Here is a 27,479-nt window from a genome sequence, read left to right as displayed (position 1 = left end):
TAACATACATCATCGTCTTATGTGTAGGATGTTGAAAATTGCATTCCTTCTAGGCCCCCTGAGAGGTGAGTCGATCAAGGGTCTTGTATTCTTGGATTTTCTTTTCCCACTGGAAAACTGTGGACAGGGGATATGGCCTTTCCCACAGTCAACAAAGACAGGGAAAGGGGCACAAGGAGTGCTCGTGTGAAAATGATGTCCACAATCCCCACAAATGGAGCTTGTGTGACAACACAAAGGCATGTGACCAAATTGTATCAATCTGTAGCACTGCAAGGGAGAAGGAATGTACAGCTTGACATCACAGCAGTACACTACGATCAGGCAATGGGTCGTCTTCAAAGGCCAATATAAAAGTTTCAGTATCCATCCTGTTGTCTTTTGGTCCTCGCTGAACACAACAGACAAAATGCACACCATATCACACTGGATTGGAATGCAACTCGTTGTTGTTGCAGTCTTCAGTCCAGAAACTGGTTTAATGCAGCTCTCCACGCTACTCTATTCTGTGCAAGCTTCATCATCTCCAAGTAACTACTGCAACCTACGTCCTTCTGAATCTGCTTAGTGTATTCATCTTTTGGTCTCCCTCTACGATTTTTACCCTACACACTTCCCTCCAGTACTAGTGATCCCTTGATACCACAAAATGTGTCCTACCAATCGATCCCTTCTTTTAGTCAGGTTGTGCCACAAATTCCTCTTCTCGCCAATTCTATTCAGCACCTCCTCATTAGTTACTTGATCTTCCAATCTAATCTTCAGCTTTCTTCTGTAGCACCACATTTTGAAAGCTTCTATTCTCTTCTTGTCTAAACTAGTTATCGTCCCTGTTTCACTTCCGTACATGGTGACACTCCATACAAATACTTTCAGAAAAGACTTCCTGACTCTTAAATCTATACTCATTGTTAACAAATTTCTCTTCTTCAAGAACACATTCCTTGCCACAGCCAGGCTACATGTTATTTTGCTTCTACTACTTTAAGTGTCTCATTTCCTAATCTAATTCCCTCAGCATTACCTGATTTAATTCTACTACATTTCATTATCCTTGTTTTGTTTTTGTTGATGTTCGTCTTATATCCTCCTTTCAATACACTGTCCATTCCATTCAGCTGCTCTTCCAGGTTCTTTGCTGTCTCTGATGGAATTACAATGTCATTGGCGAGCCTCACAGTTTTTATTTCTTCTCCATGGATATTAATTCCTACTCCAAGTTTTTCTTTTGTTTCATTTACTGCTTGTACAATATGAAGATTGAAAAAACACTGGCAATAGGCTACAACCCTGTCTTACTCACTTCTCAACCACTGCTTCTCTTTCGTGACCCTTGACTCTTGTAACTGCTGTCTGGTTTCTGTACAAATTGTAAATAGCCTTTTGCTACCTCTATTTTACCCCTGCCACATTCAGAATTATAAAGGTAGTATTCCAGGTAACATTGTCAAAACCTTTCTGTAAGTCTACAAATGCTAGAAGCATAGACTTGCCTTTCCTTAATCTAACTTCCAAGATAAGTCGTAGGATCAGTATTGCCTCACATGTTCCAACATTTCTACAGAATCCTAACTGATCCTCCCTGAGGTTCACTTCTACCAGTTTTTCCATTCGTCTGTAAAGAATTCATGTTAGTATTTTGCAGCCGTGACTTATTAAACTGTTAGTTCGGTAATTTTCACACCTGTCAACACCTGCTTTCTTTGGGACTGGAATTATTATATTCTTCTTTTATCATGTCTCATACATCTTGCTCACCAGATGGAAGAGTTTTGTGATGGCTGGATCTCCCAAAGCTATCAGTAGTTCTAATGGAATGTTGTCTACTCCTGAGGTCTTTCAGGGCTCTGTCAAATTCTTCACACATTATCATATCTCCCACTTCATCTTCATTTACGTTCTCTTCCAATTCCATAATATCGCCCTCAAGTACATCACCCTTGTATAAACCCTCTATACAGGTTGGTCAACTGATCCTGACCAGGCCAAATATCTCACGAAATAAGCAGCAAACAAAAAAACTACAAAGAACAAAACTTGTCTAGCTTGAAGGGGGAAACCAGATGGCACTAGGTTTGGCCTGCTAGTTGGTGCTGCCATAGGTCAAACGGATATCAACTGCGTTTTTTTTAAATAGGAAGCCCCATTTTTTATTACATATTTGTGTAGTATGTAAAGAAATATGAATTTTTTACTTGGACCACTTTTTTCGCTTTGTGATAGATGGCGCTGTAATAGTCACAAACATATGGCTCACAATTTTAGACGAACAGTTCGTAACAGGAAGGTTTTTTAAATTAAAATACAGAATGTAGGTATGTTTGAAAATTTTATTTCGGTTATTCCAATGTGATACATGTACCTTTGTGAACTTATCATTTTATGAGAATGCATGCTGTTACAGCATGATCACCTGTAAATACCACATTAATGCAATAAATGCTCAAAATGATGTCCGTCAACCTCAATGCATTTGGCAATATGTCAATATGTGTAACGACATTCCTCTCAACAGCGAGGAGTTCGCCTTCCGTAATGTTCGCACATGCAATGACAATGCGATGACGCATGTTGTCAGGCGTTGTGGGCGGATCACAATAGCAAATATCATTCAACTTTCCCCACAGAAAGAAATTCAGGGATGTCAGATCCGGTGAACATGCGAGCCATGGTATGGTGCTTCGACGACCAATCCACCTGTCATGAAATATGCTATTCAATACCGCTTCAACCGCATGTGAGCTATGTGCCGGACATCCATCATCTTGGAAGTACAACGCCAATCTGTCATGCAGTGAAACATCTTGTAGTAACATCGGTAGAATATTACGTAGGAAATCAGCACACATTGCACCACTTAGATTGCCATAGATAAAATGGGGGCCAATTATCCTTCCTCCCATAATGCCGCACCATACTTTAACCTGCCAAGGTCGCTGATGTTCCATTTGTCGCAGCCAACGTTGATTTTCCATTAATCAGTAGTGCATATTATGCCGGTTTATGTTACCGCTGTTGGTGAGTGATGCTTCATTGCTAAATAGAACGTGTGCAAAAACTCTGTCATCGTCCCGTAATTTCTCTTGTGCCCAGTGCCAGAACTGTACACGATGTTCCAAGTTGTCACCATGTAGCTCCTGGCGCATATAAATATGGTACAGGTGCAATCGATGTTTACGCAGCATTCTCAACACCGACTTTTTGAGATTCCCAATTCTCGCGCAGCTTGTTTGCTACTGATGTGTGGATTAGCCACAACATCGGCTAAAACACCTGCTTGGGCATCATCATTTGTTGCAGGTCGTGGTTGACGTTTCACACGTGGCTGAACACTTCCTGTTTCTTTAAATAACTATCCAGTGAACGGTCCGGACACTTGGATGATGTCATCCAGGATACTGAGCAGAATACATAGGACACGCGCGTTTGGCATTTTGATCACAATAGCCATACATCAACACGATATCGACTTTTTCCGCAATTGGTAAACGGTCCATTTTAACACGGGTAATGTATCACAAAGCAAATACCGTCTGCACTGACGGAATGTTACGTGATACCACGTACTTATACGTTTGTGACTATTACAGCACCATCTATCACAAAGCGATAACAGTGGTCAAACTAAAACATTCATATTTCCTTACGTACTATATAAATATGTAATAAAAAATGGGGGTTCCTATTTTTAAAAAATGCAGTTGATATCCATTTGACCTATGGCAGCGCCATCTAGCGGGCCAACCACAGCACCATCTGGTTTCTCCCTTCAAGCTAGACGATTCTAGTTTTTTCATTTGATGCTTATTTCGTGAGATATTTGGCCCCGTCACTATCAATGGACCACCCCGTGTATTCCTTCCACCTTTCTACCTTCCCTTCTTTGCTTTTTCCATCTGAGTTCTTGATATTCATACAAGTGGTTCTTTTTTCTCCAAAGGTGTCTTTAATTTTTCTCTAGGCAGTATCTATCTTATTCGTTACATTTGTCCTATAGCCATCCTTGCTTAGCCATTTTGCACTTTCTGTTGATCTCAGTTGTAAGACGTCTGTATTTCTTTTTGCCTGCTTCATTAACTGCTCTTTTATATTTTCTCCTTTCGTCAATTAAATTCAATATCTCTTCGGTTACCCAAGGATTTCTACTAGCCCTCATTCTTTTTACATACTTGAGTCTCTGCTGCCTTCACTATTCTGTCTCTCAAAGCTACCCATTCTTCTTCAACTGTATTTCTTTCTCCTGTATTTGTCAGTTGGTCCCTAACGCTCTCTCTGAAACTCACTACAACCTCTGGTTCTTTCAGTTTACCCAGGTCCCATTTGTCTGAATTCCTTTTTGCAGTGTCTTCAGTTTTAGTCTACAGTTCACAACCAATAAATTGTGGTCAGAGTCCACATCGGCCCCTGGAAATGTCTTACAATTTGAAACCTGGTTCCTAAATCTCTGTCTTACCATTATATAACCTATCTGAAACCTTCCAGTGTCTCCATGCCTCTTCCACGTATACAACTTCTTTCATGATTTTTAAACAAAGTGTTAACTATGATAAAGTTATGGTATGTGCAAAATTCTACCAGGTGGCTTCCTCTTTCATTCCTTAGCCCCATTCCATATTCACCTACAACTTTTCCTTTTCGTACCATCGAATTCCAGTCCCCCATGACTATTGAATTTTCATCTCCCTTAACTATCTGAATAATTTATTTTAACTCATCATACATTTCTTCAATCTCTTTATCATCTGCAGAGCTAGTTGGCACATAAACTTGTACTATTGTGGCAGGTGGGGGCTTTGTGTCTATCTTGGCTACAATAATGCGTTCACTATGCTGTTCGTAGTAGCTTATTCGTGCTCCTATTTTTTTTATTGATTATTAAACTACTCCTGCATTATCCCTATTTGATTTTGTATTATTAGTCTGTAGAAGGAGACTGTGGTGGAAGATGACTCCCATAATATGAAGACTGTTATGGGGAATACAATTACAGGGATGTCGCCCACCTTGTCACAGGCCAGCAGCACCCGTCACTGAGCAGGGGGCGTCTGCTTTAATCGAAACGGAGCCACTTTTCATTATTGAGATTGCTACTACTTCCCCAAAAGTGTGCTCGAAGTGGTCAATGAAGAACAGTGGTAAGTATTAGGGAGAGTACTTCCCCCCACCTCTCCCTGTCTCTGAGTCCTATGCGCCTCCCATGGTGTTGCCAGGGAAGCAAACATTTTGGGGTCATATCTCTCCACATTACAATAAGTCTTACCTTCAGAAGAGACTGCTGGGGCTGTGTAACCACCAGTGGAAGACAGTTTAATTTGTTTCATGTGCTAATCTTCTGTGATAGTATCACTCACTTTGAATGGAGGCTCCGAACAATTGCCACCCAGTGACACAAACATTACCTTGCCAGTATACCATTGGCTGGAGTCTGTGTGGCCCAGCCACGATGGGCAGATACTCCTTGGCTTGCATGGCGGTGTCCAGGTCGGGCACCAACAGCGCAATTTCCACATCATCAGGGGGGCTACCACCATGCAGGTACTTGATGACCAACCCTCCCCGACCCACCCCCCCACCACAGAATGGCTAGCATGCTGGATTTTGGGCACAGTACCTTTGCAAGAAATGAAGGGTACAAACAAAGAAAGACACAAAAAGTGCAATATATGCCATAATGGGTGATCTTTCCTACACAATCTGCCTTTCTTTAAAATTTGGAAAAGAGTATATTAACCCAAGAAGGTGGCCATATGGTTAGAAACGAAAAGTTGTGAGATGCTAGAAGAGAAGAAAATGAGTGTCCAAAATCAAAAACCAAATCAAAGCACAACTGACACCAAGAAGATGATCCAATATAAAGATAGAGAGGGAAAAAATAGAAAAAGAATAGACTTGCAGCATGGAAAGGAAAGTAGTGCTCTAAGGGCAACAGCCCTGAAGTGGCCAAGCGCTTACATACAAAAGTGATGTGAGCCCCTTGGGAGTAGAGGGGTTAAGGAGAGGAGGGACAGAGAGGGGGAGGAGGAGGTGGATAAGGAAAAGGGGGCAGGAGGAGATGACTATAGAGAGAGAGGAGAGAGAGGAGGATAGAGGAGGAGGAGGAGGAGGAGTTGACTATGAGGAGTTGAGGAGGAGAAGGCAGATAGGGAGAGGAGGACTGGCGTAGATGGATAAGAGGGAGGGGAAGCAGTAGGAGGAGAGGAAAGAAAGATGAGGTCAGGGTGAAATGGAAAGAAAGTGAGGGGGGGGGGGAGGTGAACAGAGAGAGATGGTGGAGGAGGAAATTGAGAGAGAGGGCAGCCGAGGATATGGGCAGAGAGATGGGGGGAGGAGGAGATAGGTACAGAGATGGGAGAAGAGGAGATGGGCAGAAGGATGGGGGGAGAAGGCTCTACCTACAAAGAGGTGTGGGTGAAAAAGTAATATAGCTTGTGACACACAACCAGCCAGACTATACTCATCCAGTACTTGAGAATGAGAGCCCTTAGTGGCATGCAACAAACTTTACACATAACTTCAAACCTGTACTAAACTTTTTCTCACTGACAACCCACACAAATGATGAAAGGAAAAAAGTTTATTGCTTACTACGTTTTCACTGTTCATGCAACACAACTGCTGCATCAAACATGACATTTCAATTTATTACTTCTTTACCAGTAATTATATTTGTCATACATTTTGCACACAGAAGTCCCATACACCATTGAATGAACCAGCAAAATTATATCATTTTACGACATATAGTTCAGGAGAGATGTCCAATACTGAGATGCGTGGAAAACAGCTGCATCATGCAGGACATTTTGATCCATCAGTTCCTTACTACTAACTCTATTTGAAAACACATTATGCAGATAATAATCACATATGCAGCTTAAAGCACACAAAAATATATCATTCTGCGACATATAGTTCAGGAGGTACAACATCATAAATATTAATAGGCGCGAAAATAAAATTGCAGGGCAAAATTCAATATAGATACAGGTGAGATATGTGTATAAATATGTGTGAAATGCATTAAATACAAATGAAATATATGTGACTTGTACGTGGGCAAAGTCACATGGAAAAGATGCTCCTAAACCCCTGGATCGATTTCAACTCAATTTGGCAGACATATTACTTATTATATGGAAAGAAATAATGTGAGTGTAAGAACCAGCAACTTCCTATTGACGTGCGAGTGTAAACTTGGGGAGAAAAGAAGGACGGAGGTGGTGCACAGACAAAGAGGGTAATAGATGACATGGACATTGATAAGGGGGTGAGGAAGGTATGGACAAAGAAAGGGGAAGGGGGAAAAAGGCAGAGAAAGGGCAAAAGAGGGGATGGATAGACGGGGGGGGGGGGGGGGGGGGGGGGGGGGGGGATGGGATGAACAATGCAAGCAAAGAGAAGGAGATGGATAGAGATTATTTTGGGGGGAGGGGGGGGGGGAGAAGAAATGGGCAGAGAGAGAGAAGAGGACATGGACAGAAAGAGGGGAGGAGGAGATGGATAACAAGAAAGGGGATGGGGGTGGGGGGAGAATGGGGCAGAGGAGAGATGCACGCAGGGGGAAGAAACAGATGGACAGAGGGAAGGAGCAGATGGATACAGGGAAGGAGCAGGTGGACAAAGAGAGGTGGGAGGGACGACATATGGCCTTAGAGATAGGAGAGGATACGGAAAAAGGGGGAAGCAGCCAACAACCTGTGGAAGGGTGTGGGGGAGGGGGAGAGACACAGATCAGATATACAGGTAGGGCCAGTAGGACATGGGACGGAGAGAGGGTCAGGAGCAGCTAGTATGTATGCAGGGTGAGTCTTGTTAGACATGACACCCCTTCTGTTTTGTGAATGGTTTCAGGTATCAAAACAAATCTTTTGGAAAAAGATAGTACACTAAGGGGCATGTACTTTAGTATGTGATTTAGTGTCTCAACTCTTGTATTAATTGAGATATGAAGCAAGTGATAAACAGCCATATTCAAGAGAAAAAGAAAACCAATATATTAACTTTCTTAGATTTGGAAACGAAAATACCTGACCTGTCTTTTACTGGAGAAGCCTCAATACATTTTAAAGTACACCACATACTGCCAGACAAACGTGTCTATAAATACTACTCAAAATTGTAACTTGACAGAACAGAGTTTAAACAAACTAAACAGTTTATTTAGAATGACAGACGATTTGCACCAATAAAATACCTTCCTTAATGAAACGTAGTTTTCCACTTTACTTAATTATATGCTCAACTTGTCTCCCATTGACTGCAAGTGATTCCCTGTCCATCTCCTCCTGCCCCACTCTCCGTCCACTTGCTCCTTCCCTCTGTCCACCACCTTCCGTCTGTCCACTTACTCCCTCCCCCTGCCCACCTGCTCCTTCCCTCTATCCATCTGCCCCTTCCCTCTGCCCATCTGTTCCTTCCCCCTCTGCACATCTACCTTTTGCCCCCTCTAAGTCCATCACCTCTTCTCCTCTCTTGTTGTCCATTTCCTCCTCCCCTCTCTCTGGTCATGTCTTCATCCCTCTCTCTCTGCCCATTTCTTCCCTCCCCCATCCCCTCTCTTGCTATCCATCTCCTCCGACCCTCTCTTTGTCCATGTCCTCCTCCTCCTCCTCTCTCTCTGCCCATTTCTCCCCCTGCCCCCCCCCCCCCCCCAAAAGAAAATCTCTGTCCATCTCCTCTTGCTTGCACTGTCTACCTCGTCCTCTCCCCTCCCCTCTGTCCATCCCCTCTTTTACCCTTTCTCTGTCCTTTTCCCCCTTCCCCTTTCTTTGTCCATCCCTTCCTCGCCCCCTATCAATATCCATGTCATCCATTACCCTCTTTCTCTGTGCATCTTCTCCACCCTTTTTTTCTCTTCAAGTTATAGCAATTGCTGGTTGAGGGATACGTGAACAAATGGAAGTACTTCACACGATATGCTGTTGCATACTGTGGTGATTTGACAGCATATATCGTCTGGCGTAGTTGGGGCTTCACGATAAACTGCACCTTTCTATATCCCCATATAAAGAAATCAAGAGTAGTCAAATCAAGAGACATGGCCGCTCATTGTACTGTGGAATTCCGTCCTATCCAATGGTCAGGAAACTTTTCATTCAGTATTTGCATTGCAACACAGGAAGAGTGAGCAGGGCTGCTGTCATGTTGGAACCACATACACTGTCTCTTAGCCAGTGGTACCTCTTCTAGAAGAACAGATAGAATGTTTCTAAGAAACTGCGCATACATTTTTCCATTTAACATCCCTGGAATGAATTAAGGTCCCACAGTGGAATTTCCTATGACACCGCACATAGGTTTATGCTTCACAATTGCTGTCATCATTCCTGACGAAGCCAGTGCTTATTTTCAGCTCGCTAGTAGTGCATGTTACATAAATTTAAATTATCGTGGTTCGTAAATGCCGCTTCGAGAGTAAGGAACACATGCTAGAAAAATGTAGTATCATCTCCCAAGTGATGTAGAGTAAAGCAGCTAAATGTTATGCGACTTTCAAAATTGTGTCCTCCAAGTGCCTGATAGGTAGTGACAGATAATAAAGGTGCAATTTACGTCAATGTAAAATGGGAATGACATTCCTCCAGCTGATCCCACATTCCCTGGCAACACGTTTTGTGCCACCATTCACCGTATAATATAGCATACTTAACTTCACGTCGCTGATGTAAATATTTGCATGCAAGAATTGTTGAAGCAGAGATGACCTGCCGGAGGGTGCCCATACCCAGGGGGCAAGGGAGGGGGCAGGGGTTCCCACCCAACCTCTTATGGAAAGGACAGAATGTAATGAAGTTTGGTGATTTTCTTTCAAGAAAATGATTTAAAAGTCACTATTATGCAGGTTAGTAACAGGATTGAGCTGGAATTTTTGCCATTCACCTTCCAAAATATTAAAAATTCTCCATACCTCAAGGTCTAGCACCCCCACCCACTTACAAACTAACATATGGGTGCCCTTGGACCTGATGATAGACAACAAAATCCCTGCTACTTCCACAGTGCCAAGAAGTGAGGAGTCGAAAGACCTGATATGACAACATAGTGTGGAATGAACATGTTTACAATGCAAAATGCATTCTTGCTGACTTGCCCTTCAATTTTAGAATAGTTCTTGGATTATTTTGTGAAGAGTTTCAACCTCAACATTAAAAAGCTTTATATCACTGTAATCATCTTTTCATGCACTTTTGGACGCCATTAAAAAAAAGTATATCATTCTATTTAAAAATACATACTTGCTTCAATATCTCGATCAACACAAGAGTTAAAGACTCTTAATCAAGTACCAAAGTACATGTTCCTTAGTGTACTATCACTTGTGAAAAACCTTGTCTTGATATCTGGAACCATTCATGAAATAAAACGAGTGTTATGTCTTATGTGACTCATCCATTATAAATGGATGTTCGTGTGTGTATTATGTATATATGTTCCACATCTCCTAGATACAATTTAACCAAATTCGGTACATGTACTACTTATTGTCTGGAAAGAAGTAATATGTGGGTAGGAACCACCTAGCTTCCATTGGTGAGAGAGGTGGTGAAAAGGGTTGGTAATGCCTGACATCTCGCCTGGTGTGTTGTGTGAGTAGTACTGGAATTCATTCACCTACATCTATATTCTACAAACTACTGTGATGTGCATGGCACAGGATACGTGGCATTGTGCCAGTTATTGGGTTTTCTTACTGTTCCATTCATGTTTCTTACTGTTCCATTCATGCATGGAGTGTGTAAAGAATGACTGTTTAAATGCCTATGCATGTGCTGTAATTAATCTAATCTTGTCCTCACATTCCCTATGTGAGCCATAAGTGGAGGGTTGTAGTATATTCCTAGAATCATCATTTAAAGCTGGTTCTTGAAACACAGTAAGTAGACTTTCTTGGGATAGTTTATGTTCATCTTCAAGAGAGAACCAGTTCACTTTCTTCAGCATCTCGGTGACACTCTCCCATGGGTCAAACAAACCTGTGACCATTCGTGCTGCCCTTCTCTGTATATGTTCACTATCCCGTGTTAGTCCTATCTGGCAAAGTGGATCAACTAGTAGCAGAACATGCAGCTGAACATAACATACTTGATTTCAATGGCAGCTTCACAATGTGAGCCACCTGGGATGTGATTTATTTTTACAACACATTCTCCACTCCTAAAATCATTACAGCCTCAACCTTCTGTCCCCACACCCTCTACCCACCTGCTTCCACCTCATCTGTACTCTCACTTTCTCCAGAGATCCTTCCCACTCCTCCTAAAATAGTATTTCATCACCCACCCAACCTTCACAACATCCTAGTCTATCCCTATGCCACTCCCAATCCCAACCCTATGCCACAGGATTCAGATGGGAGTTATCCTTACAACACATTCTCCATTCCCGAAATCATTCTAGTCCCAACCTGTGGTAACCTACTGTCCCCATAACCTCCACCCAGTTGTTTCTGCACTGTCTGTCCTGTCACTGCCTCAAATTCGCCTCCCCTCACCCTCACTGTGTGCTGCTCTTTGCCAGTGCACCCACCAGTTTTTTTCCACTCCTCTGCTCCTCTCCTTTCCACTCCATTTCCCCACCCCTTCTCCCTCCACACAGTCTCCTGACATTGCATCTGGTAAGCCTGTCCTGCTACCTCCAGTCCCTTCATGCTCTGTCTTGTCCCACTTGTAAATTACTATCCCTGCCCCTTCCCCACACCACTTCTGATTGTTACTCCAATTCAATGCATTTCAGTTGCAATCTGGCTGGAGCAGCTGGAGCTAATAGTGCGCTTGCTTGTATGAATGTGTGTGCGGTCTGCACCCCCCCCCCCCCCCCCCCCCCCGAAGAAGGCTTTGGCCAAAAGCTTATAGGTAACAGTGTTTTTGTCATGCCTATCTGTAACTCAATGCGTCATCTTTAGGGTGAGTAGCAATCTATCCTTTACATAATACTGTTGATAATCCAAACAAGATTTTCCATTGTTTCATTAATATTTTGCTTTTTCTTAATTCAGCTCACCAACATTAAAGAAGGTTCCAATCTTTTTACTGTTTCCAATGTATGATTCTGCTTCTTTCAAAAAGATACTATTTTGTTCCACCAAATCTACTTTTTGGAAATGATGCAGAAGTAAGTTTTTAGTTATCCGTCCAATTCCAGCTCCACAATCCAAGGCAGTCTCACGTGAAGGTGGATCTTTCATCTGAAAAAGAAATAACAACATTGAGATAAACTGGAAAATTTCTCCCTCTACATTTGAGAGCTGGACATGTGTGCTTTTATTAATAAATCAGCAATTCAGTTGCTTGACAGTAAGAAAACACTTGCAATAAGAGCACAAAATAAATATCTAAATTATTTGAGTGCCATACTGAAAGTTGTGTGCAATCCATTATTATAAATCCTAATTTATTATTTTTATAGAGACCATGTATGTCATATTAATCTACAAGGTTTCCATTTTTTGGACACATTTTCTCACCATTCTGTAAGTTAGAAGATGCCCTTGAGCTATAAGCCCATTCAAACTGCTCAAAGACACTGCTTTTTGGATGTCCTCCAGCATCTTGTAGCATTACCCTCGCAACTGTTCTTTCACAGAACTGAAAAGATGGTAGTCGGATAGTGTCAAGTTGGAACTGTATTGAGGGTGGGGAAGTCCTCCTTACTCAAATGTCCCAATTTTCTACCCAGTGACACAAGCAGTGTGAGACTGCATGTTACTGTGCTTCAGGATGATCTTTTTCCTGTGTCATTTACTGTGCAATGCATGGCTGTGCTTCAAAAGTGTCTGTATGTAGCAAACAGCATTCATGATTTGTCAAAGTTCAAAAATGAAGCAGACTGCAAACATCCTGTAAGATGATGGTCATAGCTCTCCCAGTAGGGCAAACTATTCTTGCTTACTTTTGTGAGGGTGAGTCTGAATGTTACCATACCATACTCTGGTATTTTGTTTCATGCCCATAATGATGAAATTTGCTTCACTGTCTTACACAACATCGCTAAACCATACCATTCATTTCAAAAGCTCTGAAGAAATTTTGGTTTATGGCTCTTCTCTGAACTTTGTGCTCTGCAATCAGTAAACAGGGAATCCAACAGATATTAACATTGTAGTAACCCAAGCTTCAAACAATTCTGTGGATTGTACTAGGCCCTACTGCCAGTTGTGTTGTGATTTCATTCTCAGTGACAAAGACTTGCACACTTCAACTCCATATACACACTGATGTCTGGGATGGATTTCACTAGCATATTTTTCCTGTTTGACAAGAATTCAATGACAACATGCTGTTGAAACAAAATAACAATGCCTCAATATTGATTGACCCCTTTATTTATTCCCATCATACAGGGTGCATCATCTGCACATCATTACAGTTGCAGGTGTGTACTACTTTGGTCTACCTGTTGATGGTAGGACAATCACTACAATGTCATCCCTGCACAGTACAATCCATTTACCCAACTGCTGTCATTATGTGAGTGCACAACAGGGAGAGTGATCATCAAGGACAGCAATGGATGATGTGATTTCTGTGGAAGGAGGGTGCAAACAGTTAGGATATTCGCAGGCAATTGGTGGCAGTACGCAGAATGTGTACCATCATCAAAACCAATTTACAATTGGGTGTATGGCTGGAAAAAGAGATCCTACATCAACAGAGAAAGGAACCAGTTCTGGAAGAAAAGTGACTGTGATAACACCTGCCAACATTGAAAGAGTGGAAAGCATATTCAGGAGAAAATGTGTATCACACTCATGGAACTGGAGGCAGCCACAGGACTTGCCATAAGTAGTCTGCACTGCATAGTACATGACCACCTTAAGCTTGGGAAGTTGTCCACCAGATGGGTTCCCAAATCCCTACTTCTGCACAGACACAGCAATGCAGGACATGTGCAGTGATATCCTTCAATGCCACAGCCAGTATCCAGAGATTTATGTGAAAACTTGTGACTGGTGATGAGACTTGTCTTCATTACCATGAGCTGGAGACCAAAGCCCAATCAATGGTGGGAACAAGCAGGTTGTGGTCTTCAGTCCCAAGGTGGGTTTGATGCAACTCCCCATGCAACTCTATCCCATGCATGCCTCTTAATCTCTGAATAACTACTGCAACTTGCATCCTCTTGAATCTGCTTACTGTAGTCATCCCTTGGTCTCCCTCTACAATTTTTACCACCCCGTCCCCCAATTTCCCTCCTGTAGTAAATTGGTGATCTACTGATGTCACAAAATGTGTCCTATCAATCGATCTGTTCTTCTCGTCATGTTGTGCCATAAATTTCTTTTCTCCCTGAATCTATTCAGTACCTCCTCATTAGTTACATGGTCTACCAATCTAATCTTCTGTAGTGTCACATTTCAAAAGCTTCAGTTCTCTTCTTGTCTAAACTGTTTCTCATCCATGTTTCACTTCCATGCATGGCAAGATTCTGTATAAATACTTTCTGAAAGACTTCCTAACACTTAAATCTATATTTAATGTTAGCAAATTTCTTTTCTTGCAATTGTCAGTCTACATTTTATATCATATCTACTCTGGCCATCATCAGTTATTTTGTTCACCCAATTAACAAAACTCATCTCCTACTTTAAGTGTCTTATTTTCTAATGTAATTCCAGAGCATCACATGACTTGATTCAATTACATTCGATTACCCTTGTTTTGTTTTGTTGATGTTCATCTTATATCTTCCTCCCAAGACACTGTCCATTTTATTCAACTGCTCTTCCAAGTCCTTTGGTGTCTCTGACAGAACTACAATGCCATCGGCAAACCTCAAAGTTTTTGTTTCTTCTCCCTGAACTTTAATTCCTATTCCATTTTTTTCTTTGATTCCCTTTACTGCTTGTTCAATGTACAGATTGAATAAAATCGGTGACTGGCAAAATCTTTGTCTCACTCCCTTGTCAACCACTGCTTCCTTCTCATGTGCCTCAACTCTAGTAACTGTGGTCAGGTTTCTGTACGAGTTGTAATGAGATTTCTGCTCCTTGTACTTTATGCCCACTACCTTTACAATTTCAAAGAGAGATTCCAGTCAACACTGCCAAAAGCTTTTTCTAAATCTATAAATTCCACAAATGTAAGTATCCCTTTCCTTAAGCTATCTTCTACAGTAAGTTGTAATTTCAGTATTGCCTCACGTGTTCCTGCATTTCTCTGGTATCCAAACTGATCTTCTCTGAAAACAACTTCTACCAGTTTTTCTATTATTCTGTCGAGAATACTGACTCTACGACTTATCTTAGAAGCTAAATTAAGGAAAGGCAAACCTACTTTTCTAGCATTTGTAGACTTAGAGAAAGCTTTTGACAATGTTGACTGGAATACTCTCTTTCAAATTCTAAAGGTGGCAGGGGTAAAATACAGGGAGCGAAAGGCTATTTACAATTTGTACAGAAACCAGATGGCAGTTATAAGAGTCGAGGGACATGAAAGGGAAGCAGTGATTGGGAAGGGAGTGAGACAGTGTTGTAGCCTCTCCCCGATGTTATTCAATCTCTATATTGAGCAAGCAGTAAAGGAAACAAAAGAAAAATTCGGAGTAGGTATTAAAATCCATGGAGAAGAAATAAAAACTTTGAGGTTCGCCAATGACATTGTAATTCTGTCAGAGACAGCAAAGGACTTGGAAGAGCAGTTGAACAGAATGGATAGTGTCTTGAAAGGAGGATATAAGATGAACATCAACAAAAGCAAAACGAGGATAATGGAATGTAGTCGCATTAAGTCGCGTAATGGGGCCCCTTAGGGAAATGGCAGCAAGAGAGGGGAAGAAAACCAATGTACACTCCGTGTGCATACCGGGGGGAGTCATTCCAGATGTGGAAAGGGTCCTTCCGGATGCCATGAAGGGTACAGGGTGCACCCATCTGCAGGTGGTCGCTCATGTCGGCACCAATGATGTGTGTCGCTATGGATCGGAGGAAATCCTCTCTGGCTTCCGGCGGCTATCTGATTTGGTGAAGACTGCCAGTCTCGCTAGCGGGATGAAAGCAGAGCTCACCATCCGCAGCATCGTCGACAGGACTGATTGCGGACCTTTGGTACAGAGCCGAGTGGAGGGTCTGAATCAGAGGCTGAGACGGTTCTGCAACCGTGTGGGCTGCAGATTCCTCGACTTGCGCCATAGGGTGGTGGGGTTTCGGGTTCTGCTGGATAGCTCAGGAGTCCACTACATGCAACAAACGGCTACACGGGTAGCAGGGGTTGTGTGGCTTGGGCTGGGCGGTTTTTTAGGTTAGATGGCCTTGGGCAAGTACAGAAAGGGCAACAGCCTCAACGGGTGCGGGGCAAAGTCAGGACATGCGGGGACCAAGCAACAATCGGTATTGTAATTGTCAACTGTCGAAGCTGCGTTGGTAAAGTACCAGAACTTCAAGCGCTGATAGAAAGCACCGAAGCTGAAATCGTTATAGGTACAGAAAACTGGCTTAAGCCAGAGATAAATTCTGCCGAAATTTTTACAAAGGTACAGACGGTGTTTAGAAAGGATAGATTGCATGCAACCGGTGGTGGAGTGTTCGTCGCTGTTAGTAGTAGTTTATCCTGTAGTGAAGTAGAAATGGATAGTTCCTGTGAATTATTATGGATGGAGGTTACACTCAACAACCGAACTAGGTTAATAATTGGCTCCTTTTACCGACCTCCCGACTCAGCAGCATTAGTGGCAGAACAACTGAGAGAAAATTTGGAATACATTTCACATAAATTCTCTCAGCAGGTTATAGGCTTAGGTGGAGATTTCAATTTACCAGATATAGACTGGGACACTCAGATGTTTAGGACGGGTGGTAGGGACAGAGCATCGAGTGACATTATACTGAGTGCACTATCCGAAAATTACCTCGAGCAATTAAACAGAGAACCGACTCGTGGAGATAACATCTTGGACCTACTGATAACAAACAGACCCGAACTTTTCGACTCTGTATGTACAGAACAGGGAATCAGTGATCATAAGGCCGTTGCAGCATCCCTGAATATGGAAGTTAATAGGAATATAAAAAAAGGGAGGAAGGTTTATCTGTTTAGCAAGAGTAATAGAAGGCAGATTTCAGACTACCTAACAGATCAAAACGAAAATTTCTGTTCCGACACTGACAATGTTGAGTGTTTATGGAAAAAGTTCAAGGCAATCGTAAAATGCGTTTTAGACAGGTACGTGCTGAGTAAAACTGTGAGGGACGGGAAAAACCCACCGTGGTACAACAACAAAGTTAGGAAACTACTGCGAAAGCAAAGAGAGCTCCACTCCAAGTTTAAATGCAGCCAAAACCTCTCAGACAAACAGAAGCTAAACGATGTCAAAGTTAGCGTAAGCAGGGCTATGCGTGAAGCGTTCAGTGAATTCGAAAGTAAAATTCTATGTACCGACTTGGCAGAAAATCCTAGGAAGTTCTGGTCTTACATTAAATCAGTAAGTGGCTCGAAACAGCATATCCAGACACTCCGGGATGTTGATGGCATTGAAACAAAGGATGACACGCATAAAGCTGAAATACTAAACATCTTTTTCCAAAGCTGTTTCACAGAGGAAGATCGCACAGCAGTTCCTTCTCTAAATCCTCGCACAAAAACGAAAAAATGGCTGACATCGAAATAAGTGTGCAAGGAATAGAAAAGCAACTGGAATCACTCAACAGAGGAAAGTCCACTGGACCTGACGGTATACCAATTCGATTCTACACAGAGTACGCGAAAGAACTTGCCCCCCTTCTAACAGCCGTGTACCGCAAGTCTCTAGAAGAACGGAAGGTTCCAAATGATTGGAAAAGAGCACAGGTAATCCCAGTCTTCAAGAAGGGTCGTCAAGCAGATGCGCAAAACTATAGACCTATATCTCGGAAGTCAGTCTGTTGTAGAATTTTAGAACATGTTTTTTGCTTGCGTATCGTGTCGTTTTTGGAAACTCAGAATCTACTATGTAGGAATCAACATGGATTCCGGAAACAGCGATCGTGTGAGACCCAACTCGCTTTATTTGTTCATGAGACCCAGAAAATATTAGATACACGCTCCCAGGTAGATGCTATTTTTCTTGACTTCCGGAAGGCGTTCGATACAGTTCCGCACTGTCGCCTGATAAACAAAGTAAGAGCCTACGGAATATCAGACCAGCTGTGTGGCTGGATTGAAGAGTTTTTAGCAAACAGAACACAGCATGTTGTTATCAATGGAGAGACGTCTACAGATGTTAAAGTAACCTCTGGCGTGCCACAGGGGAGTGTTATGGGACCATTGCTTTTCACAATATATATAAATGACCTAGTAGATTGTGTCGGAAGTTCCATGCGGCTTTTCGCGGATGATGCTGTAGTATACAGAGAAGTTGCAGCATTAGAAAATTGTAGCGATATGCAGGAAGATCTGCAGCGGATAGGCACTTGGTGCAGGGAGTGGCAACTGACCCTTAACATAGACAAATGTAATGTATTGCGAATACATAGAAAGAAGGATCCTTTATTGTATGATTATATGATAGCGGAACAAACACTGGTAGCAGTTACTTCTGTAAAATATCTGGGAGTATGCTTGCGGAACGATTTGAAGTGGAATGATCATATAAAATTAATTGTTGGTAAGGCGGGTACCAGGTTGAGATTCATTGGGAGAGTGCTTAGAAAATGTAGTCCATCAACAAAGGAGGTGGCTTACAAAACACTCGTTCGACCTATACTTGAGTATTGCTCATCAGTGTGGGATCCGTACCAGATCGGTTTGACGGAGGAGATAGAGAAGATCCGAAGAAGAGCGGCGCGTTTCGTCACAGGGTTATTTGGTAACCGTGATAGCGTTACGGAGATGTTTAATAAACTCAAGTGGCAGACTCTGCAAGAGAGGCGCTCTGCATCGCGGTGTAGCTTGCTCGCCAGGTTTCGAGAGGGTGCGTTTCTGGATGAGGTATCGAATATATTGCTTCCCCCTACTTATACCTCCCGAGGAGATCACGAATGTAAAATTAGAGAGATTAGAGCGCGCACGGAGGCTTTCAGACAGTCGTTCTTCCCGCGAACCATACGCGACTGGAACAGTAAAGGGAGGTAATGACAGTGGCACGTAAAGTGCCCTCCGCCACACACCGTTGGGTGGCTTGCGGGTATAAATGTAAATGTAGATGTAGATGTAGATGCTGAGGGAATTAGATTAGGAAATGAGACACTTAAAGTACTAAAGGAGTTTTGCTATTTGGGGAGCAAAATAACTGATGATGGTCGAAGTAGAGAGGATATAAAATGTAGACTGGCAATGGCAAGGAAAGCGTTTCTGAAGAAGAGAAATTTGTTAACATTGAGTATAGGTTTAAGTGACAGGAAGTAGTTTCTGAAAGTATTTGTATGGAGTGTAGCCATGTATGGAAGTGAAACATGGACGATAAATAGTTTGGACAAGAAGACAATAGAAGCTTTCGATATGCAGTGCTACAGAAGAATGCTGAAGATTAGATGGGTAGATCACATAACTAATAAGGAAGTATTGAATAGGATTGGGGAGAAGAGGAGTTTGTGGCACAACTTGACTAGAAGAAGGGTTTGTTTGGTAGGACATGTTCTGAGGCATCAAGGGATCACCAGTTTAGTATTGGAGGGCAGCGTGGAGGGTAAAAATCGTAGAGGGAGACCAAGAGATGAATACACTAAGCAGATTCAGAAGGATGTAGGTTGCAGTAGGTACTGGGAGATGAAGCAGCTTGCACAGGATAGAGTACTGTGGAGAGCTGCATCAAACCAGTCTCAGGACTGAAGACCACAACAACAACAACAACTGTCGAGAATTCATGTAGAAGGAAGAATACTGTTTCAATAAGGTACAGCATAATGATAAAAGGCAGCCAGACAATACCTTTATGTGCCACAACATTTCAAGCAAAATCAGAGTTGTCCAAAGGCAGACTTCCAAAAGGAACCAGATCTGCAGAACAAAATCAGTTAATAACAAACTACAGGTTGCAAAAACATCATGTAATGAAGTTCTGTTCAATAACGAAGGAGGAAACTCCAAATATGGTTAAAGTATGTCAGAATCAGCCAATACCAAAACTCTCATATGTGAAGTACTCTATTCAAGATACATTTGGCTATACAGTTTGTGCATTATGATTCATTCTAGAGCACAGACAAGAGAAAGAATTACTTTTTATTCTTGGATTGAAACAGAAGGATTGAAAGGATGCAACCAAATAACCTGTGCTCTACTGATTCGCTCAGAAACCTTGAGGCATCTCTGCCGGAAAATAGTCAAAATAAAATTATTATTATTTTTTGATTCCTGTACCAGTCAAAACAAAAGTACAGTAATGATATGCATACTAATGACATTAATTGAAGAAAGCAAAAAATTTAAGACACTGCTTATTATTTCCCTATTTGTGATCACAGTTATAATCCTTACCGAGTGTTTGGTAAATTGGACAAAGACTACTGGAAAAAAGGAAGATAGTCTTTTACCAACTAAACATTATAAAGTGCTGGAACAACATGGCATCGTCTAGATGCAAAATAAGGACTGAAACGCAACGGTTCTCAAGTCCACTGCACTAAAAGCCCATTCAAAATAACTGCTCAGCAAGTGATGGCTTATGAAAAGTCTAAGAAGAAAGTACTGTTGTCAGTACTGGACACTTGTAATGGAAGCCCTGTAAATGGAAATAAGTGTATGGCACCAGTGGCTGGGAGTTCCCAGTCGGGAAGGTCGGATGCCAAGTGCAGGTCTTATTGAGTGTGACGCCAAATAGGGCGAACTGCGCATCGACAATGGGGATGAAATGATGATGAGGACAGCACAACACCCAGTCCATGAGGGGAGAAAATCTCCCTCCCCATCCGGGAATCGAACCCGGGCCCCCATGTGTGGCAATCCAACACGCTGACCATTCAGATAATGGGGTGGACATGGAAGCCCTGTAGAGGTTGAGGTACGTAAATCCAGAAACTACAGCCAGGAAGTGAGCAAAGCAGCCACCTTGCAAAAAATTTACAGGGTCTGCAAGGAAAAGAAAAAGTATATCTTAAAACGTATAAGACATTTTACTGTACCAGAAGGAGCAGACGAGTTTTATGACAACATTGCTGAAAGTGATCAATGGTTTCCCAGTTTAGTATTGTTGTAGCCCATATTTTGTGTTGCATTTATATAATGTTTTTTTGCTATTTTGCACTTCTGCTCATCAAGCATTTATGGAAAAATATGATACTAGTATTGTCTTTGTACGCAAAACTTACAATAAAGTGGCTTTCCTTATAATTAATGTTAAAGATAAAAAGAAACAGAAGAAAGTAAATTTATATGTGCATATTAACAAAACTTTTAACTTTCCTCTTTGCATATGTGGGAACATTAGCGCCACTGTCCAGAGTAAACAATTTGCAGTTTTATGTCTGACAACTGATGATAAGAGTTCAGTTCGCCCAGTGACTTGAGTGTGCCATGATGTGTATTCTTGTACGTACCAATTTCTTTAAAATAAAGTGTGTTGTGTACTCCACACCACTGTGTTTTTCATCATTTACTATCACTATGAACCAGTGTACCACATTAGTGAGCTCCAACTACCACATCACGCCGTATTTTCTCGCTTTGCTACCGAGATGATTACCACAAAATGACAATGCTGCCATTATCGCACTCCACTGCTAAATGTGTCTTGCAACCTGACAGTAATTTTCCTGCATCCTTGTTTTATGTGCCATGCTACGACATAGAACATTCAAGTGCAAAGCGTCAAACTGTGTCTGAACCTGAAACATCAACACAGTTGTGTAGAGTACTGACTGCCCAATGCACCTACAGTGTTCCATCCTCCATCAAAGCACAAGAGATGGCTCATTTGGACATGGAAAAAATAATCGACATGTTTGGTGATCCACAATGTCGCATCCAACAATCTCCTAGGGACCTAAATTCAGATATGAAGTGTCATTACAGTGTCAGACAGAGACACGCTACCCAACTGATTAGACAGCGTGCTCCTATCAGCGCTGTTGTTTCGACTGCAGCATGTTCAGACAGTAAAGATTTTCACAACTGTGTCTTTCAACCAATTGAACAGTGCTCAGATGTTTTTTTCTGCCCTACTATTCTGCCCAACTGACGCCGACAACAATGGCAGCCATCTTGCCTTGAATCACGAAGGCAGGAACCCAAACTTGCATGAATTCAATGGAATATCACTGAGCACAACACCCCGTCACTATGCCATCCCAGCTTGGCAAGGTATCATGAATTCACCCGACCGTAACTGAAGAAGCCGGCATCCCCTCCCCGCTGCGGCAGCTAGCCGTTACCTCATGCCTCAATCTGAATGTGAGATGACACGACCCAGCCCAATCACTGCCTCACAAGGGACAGCACTTCCCAACAGCAGCCGCCAGACAACAAAACAACTTGTTGTGTGGTGGATGCCACTCTCCCACCACGTGTCACATGTCTATGCTGGTTCTATCGGTGTTTCGACTCTTCTGCATGCAAGTGTGGATGGTGGTGCAGACTTTGCCACTGTGTTGCACAACCTGCACTGTGCATGCTGAATCGCAGATGCTACCCAAGGCAACTGCCTACCAGATATGACAACACACTCAACGACATCATACTGCAGTGTTTTCGCCGCCTGGAGAACAATCTTACTGCACTAAACAAAATGTTCCAGCTGAACAAAACATTCCAACAGCATACGGTTCCACCTACATCTACTGGGCAACTTGTAACACATAAGAAGCCTCCCATGCTCACCCAAGTGTGCTGCGCCCACCCATTTCCATGCCTATCTGCTCTACACCCCCGCCAGTACTTCCGCCCCTGACCATTGCCTCCACACCGTGCTCCACACTACTTTTTTGTGTTTCTCGAGTTTTGAAAAAATGTTCCTCAATTGTGTGAAGCAAGAAAAAGAAAGGATACAAGCATTCAAAATGTAGTGATGCGCTAGTCTCGTACCCCACTCAGCATCTACAACAGCTACGCCCACATCTGCTAATGTTCCTAATGACAACTCCTCACCAAACAAAAGGTTTACATGATAGAGGATCATTACAGCCTATCCTATGGGCTGGTAGACCAGTATTTAACTGGATACACCAGCCAGCCGAGGTAGCTGGTTTTCTTAGTGTTGAGATACACTTATTTTTCCCTGCTATGCCATGAAATGGAATTCTTCATTATGTCTATTAGTACATGTTTAGATTCTTTCAGAATTGCTGTTCACACGGGTGACGGCTTTGGCTCTGGCTCAGTGGCCTGTCTTTAACCTGTGTGGCACAGCCAGCATACAGCTCGTACAAAATACTGTGGCACCAGCATAGAAATGCATTCTCATCCTGAGTACTGGTCAGTTTCATTGTTCCTAATGGGCAGCTACTTCAGTTGACTGCAGCTTGCCAAGCTGCACACTTTTGAGCATTCCCCTAGCTATCTCTGTACCGCATAGCAGGACACCACAGTTTCAGCAACTGTAGTGCAGAGAAAGTTCTTCATAATCACACGTCTGATAATACAGGGGGTCCCAGGAATGCTCATTTGAGGAACAAAAAATCGTATAGACTTATGCCCTATTCCAAACGGCTTCTGAGATGAAGCACATTTAACATAAATTTCCTTTCGGGCTAGTGGCTTGCACATATGTCTCTTAGCTACCCAATTGCTCCAACGTTTTCTTCTACACAAACCCATCTCATTGCTGTGAACTTCTTCAGAATGCCTTTCTGCCATTAAATCTGCCCATCAAATGCACGGTTGTCCATGCTGTGTGGTAAGTGAAGTGCTGCGAGGGATTGAGAGTGTATTAGACAGAGAAGCAGTTAACTGTGTTTGTACACACGCAGGCTAAATGCCACACATCTACACTACAGTGCATTTAAACTTAGTTGTGACTTTTGACAGTTCAGTATGGAACGAGTGGAGGGAAGCGTAGTTGCCAGCATGTGCTGAGTACGTCAGCAGATGACGATAATCTGAGACCTACTCAGCACGGAACCTGTCAGGCTAGCTTACCTGCGTGAACAGCAAGCCATGTAAGCCAGCTGATCTGCAATCTTTCTCAAATGATTTTAAAGAAACTATTCAGTAATAAACTTTGATTCTTGCACATCTTTTAGTTTATTTCGTCAGCATCATGATGAGTGTCAATCACATAGCTAATGGTAACAGTTATTGTGATATTTTGATATTAGATAAACTACTGAAAGAAATTCTTAAGGTTTGTAGTGAAAAATAAGGGTTGATATGCCCATGTTATGGCATATGTTGCTCCGTATGAAATGTAGATAACATATTGAATTCTTCTTTAAACTTGGAAGGATATTGTCATCTGTCTCCAATCTCAAGAAAATTGAATGCATGTAAAGAGCACTCTGTCGTGAAGAACGCATGCATCAGTGAAAAAGCCAGAATGGAATATTCACAGATCCGTCATATCTCATAAACAGTCTGAGATATCAAAATAAGATTTTGGCAAATCATAGCTTGCTGCAAAGAACAGAGTATATTGCCATCTGACTAATATGCAAAACTCCCATATCTAGCATGATATTTAAGCAACAATAGATTTTTCAATGCCATAGTGTAATTTTTAGGGACTTCAATAGATAGGGAAACAAAAATTTCTGTGGGTTCCGCAACAACATAAGTGAAGAAGTTACATCTTGATTTCTTTTTACTGAGAATGGCCTTTTTCATAAACTACTGACCTGTCTTGCCCTCACTTACTAGTTTAATATTATACTGTTTCAGGATTCTGTTGCAATTTATTTTTCAGCTGCATTAGAATGTTAGTGACACTGCTGTGTTTTGGCAAAAGGAGCACATTTTAACATGGCAACAAGAGAACTAACGTATTACTTAAAGCTTGTGACAGTCCCTTATGAACCCATCTCCCCAACTAGCTTCTTGATATGACTGACAACTCAAGACCAGTCCTGTGGTGTAACATTTGGAATAGCTTCTTTTGTCAGCATTTCATCCTCACTGAGTGTAAATTTCTTGTTTTTTGCCGCATTCCTTTTCACCTATCCCCGTATATTCTCAGCTGGATTTAAATGAGCATGGTAAGGAGGAATCCTGATTAAATTATGCCCTTTAGTGTTAGCTAGTTTGTTAACCTGGTAGGTGCAGTGTTTGGCTTGTACAGCACTATATGTTCCATTAACTCCGCCTTATACATGCTATGCTGAACTTTATCTAATGGAACATTTCTTTCTAACCAAAGCAAAATATCTGCTTTCCTGTACTGCATTGTTGGAGCTTTTCTATCACAACAGAGTGGTGTGTGCATTATCCATTACTATTCTCGGACTCGGTGGAATATTTTGCAGCATAACATTATCTTCACAGCTGGTGAACATGTTCTTGGACAACAACTTTTAATGTGAACCTCGTGTTCTGATGCACTGCCGTGTTGTTATTAATGCAACACCACCACAAAACACTGGTTCACAATTCCAGACGGCTGCAGAATAATTCAACATCAGAAAATATCACTTTAAATTTAGAGCTGACAAACACAGATATCCATCATCTAAGGTGTGAAGCATGTGGTAATGTTTATCCACAGCATGAAATCATGGGCTCTTTATCAACTGAACCACTTGTGGCACAGTAGGGAAAGCTGGCTTGCCATTGGTGTTATCTAGGCAATGGCGTCACGTCCCCTCCAGTCAGTCAAACATCAAAAGTCACAACTAATTTTAAACACACTATAATGAAGAACATGCATATATAGTGTATGTTTACAGCTTCTGCGATGGTAGTGGTCATGCTCCTGTCAAAGAATACTGTAGGCACTTCCCGACATGTCAAATTCCTTATTGAAGAGTGTTTACCAGAGTTTTCAGTGCACTGTGTGAAACAGGTATACTTCCAAGACCCCTCTCTCTTCTGAATGAGTAGTTCAACAACTTGTGCAGAAAAATCAGCACACTGGTGAAATGGTGCAGCATAGCCTTACTACCAACACAAACAAACTTTTTGCGTGTATCAATGTCCCACGAATACACGTATGGTGAATATTACCTGCAGGAAACATGTACCATTTCACATACGGCAGGTCCACAATCTTCACATTGGCAACAATACCACACAACTTGAATTTTCTCACTGGTTAAATGACAATTGTCATTTGTTTTCATTGATATGAAGCCATGTTTTCATGGAACTGGTTCGGCATGATCGGTAACATGTTGATAGGTCCAATCATTTTACAAGAGCAATTGACGGGACAGAGTTACTTGCTATTTTTGGAAAATTCATTTGTTGACACCTTGAGGATGTTCCTCTGGCCACATGAGCTGCAATGTACCTCCAGCATGATGCAGCCCCTCCACATTTTACCAGAATTATAAGGCACCGTCTGAACTGCACATATCCTAACAGCTGGACTCGTCATGGTAGTATAGTTAACTAACTACCAAGATCGCCAGACCTTATGCCATTAGATTTTTGTTTATGGTGTCAGATGAAGCTCGAGGTGTACAAACAAAGTGAGTATGTACGATGAACAGTTGGTCACATCATGGATGCTGCTGCCCTCATTAAGGAACATGCTTTGGTACTGAGCCAAGAATACATGTTATAGCAAGGATGCACAAAAGCACTGAAATTGACAGTGGGATATTCAAACATTTATTGTGAACTGTATAACAGCTGTAATGTGACATGTACTATAATGCTTGCAGGTGCATGAGTTAAAAACACATATTTTTCAATCGATACATTGTAAAATGCACATTGTAATGTTTACTTACTACTGTACATGTGTACATTGTCTAATATATTGAATAATTCAGAAAATAAGTGTTCATTACATGTGTTCTATCTCAGAAACCATTCAGAATAGTGCATTGGTCCACATTAAGTTTTTGGCTTCAAATGATTGTTCCTGTTGTATTCCTGTATACTGACCACTCCGCTGGGGACACCTTGTATGCAACGCCATTAAATTTTTGATGGACAAGGCAAATGAATTAGCAAAAATTTTGTTAAAAACGTTGCTTGATAGGGTCACAGGAATCACTAGCTATTCCAATCAGTCAATAAACACAATAAGACATGGCTATAAGTACTACCCAAGGCTTCACTAGTTTGGAAAGCTGCAGAAAAGGGATAAGAAAATTTTAGTTTTACGTAATATTGTTGGTAATGACACAATTTCCGTGTGACACATGTTCTTCATTTTGGATTGTCAGTATCATAGTAAGTTACACTGTTCACTCTGCTACATTTTCTTCCTTATTTTTGTTTTATGAAATTTTCTTCTAGCAGTGTGTGGCTGATCTTGTTTTGTTCTGGTTGATCCTTTGTTTATGTTACTATTCCTTTTCAGTACGCAATTGATGAACTACTGGTTTTGAAGGTCTATTATTTGTCAAATTACTGGCTATAGCGACATTACCTGTTAATACCACTGTTTCCAGACTCGCTAGCTGTAGTGTACAAGTTATGTGAGTTATATGTTTTCACACAGACTTCAGCTGTCAAACTACATTTCTGCTACCC

General features: G+C 41.8%; 1 protein-coding gene across 1 annotated transcript in view; it reads right to left on the bottom strand.

The window, feature by feature from the left end:
* Positions 1-27,479, bottom strand: part of LOC126483644 (N-terminal Xaa-Pro-Lys N-methyltransferase 1) — an 88,800-nt gene that overhangs the window by 26,848 nt on the left and 34,473 nt on the right. The window contains exon 3 of the mRNA XM_050106701.1: positions 12,001-12,184. Within this exon, the coding sequence (XP_049962658.1) occupies positions 12,001-12,184 (184 nt within the window). The remainder of the gene's footprint in view (positions 1-12,000; positions 12,185-27,479) is intronic.

Source organism: Schistocerca serialis, chromosome 6 (genome assembly GCF_023864345.2).
Source record: "Schistocerca serialis cubense isolate TAMUIC-IGC-003099 chromosome 6, iqSchSeri2.2, whole genome shotgun sequence".
Lineage (NCBI taxonomy): Eukaryota > Metazoa > Arthropoda > Insecta > Orthoptera > Acrididae > Schistocerca > Schistocerca serialis.
This window is presented reverse-complemented; position numbering and strand designations above follow the sequence as displayed.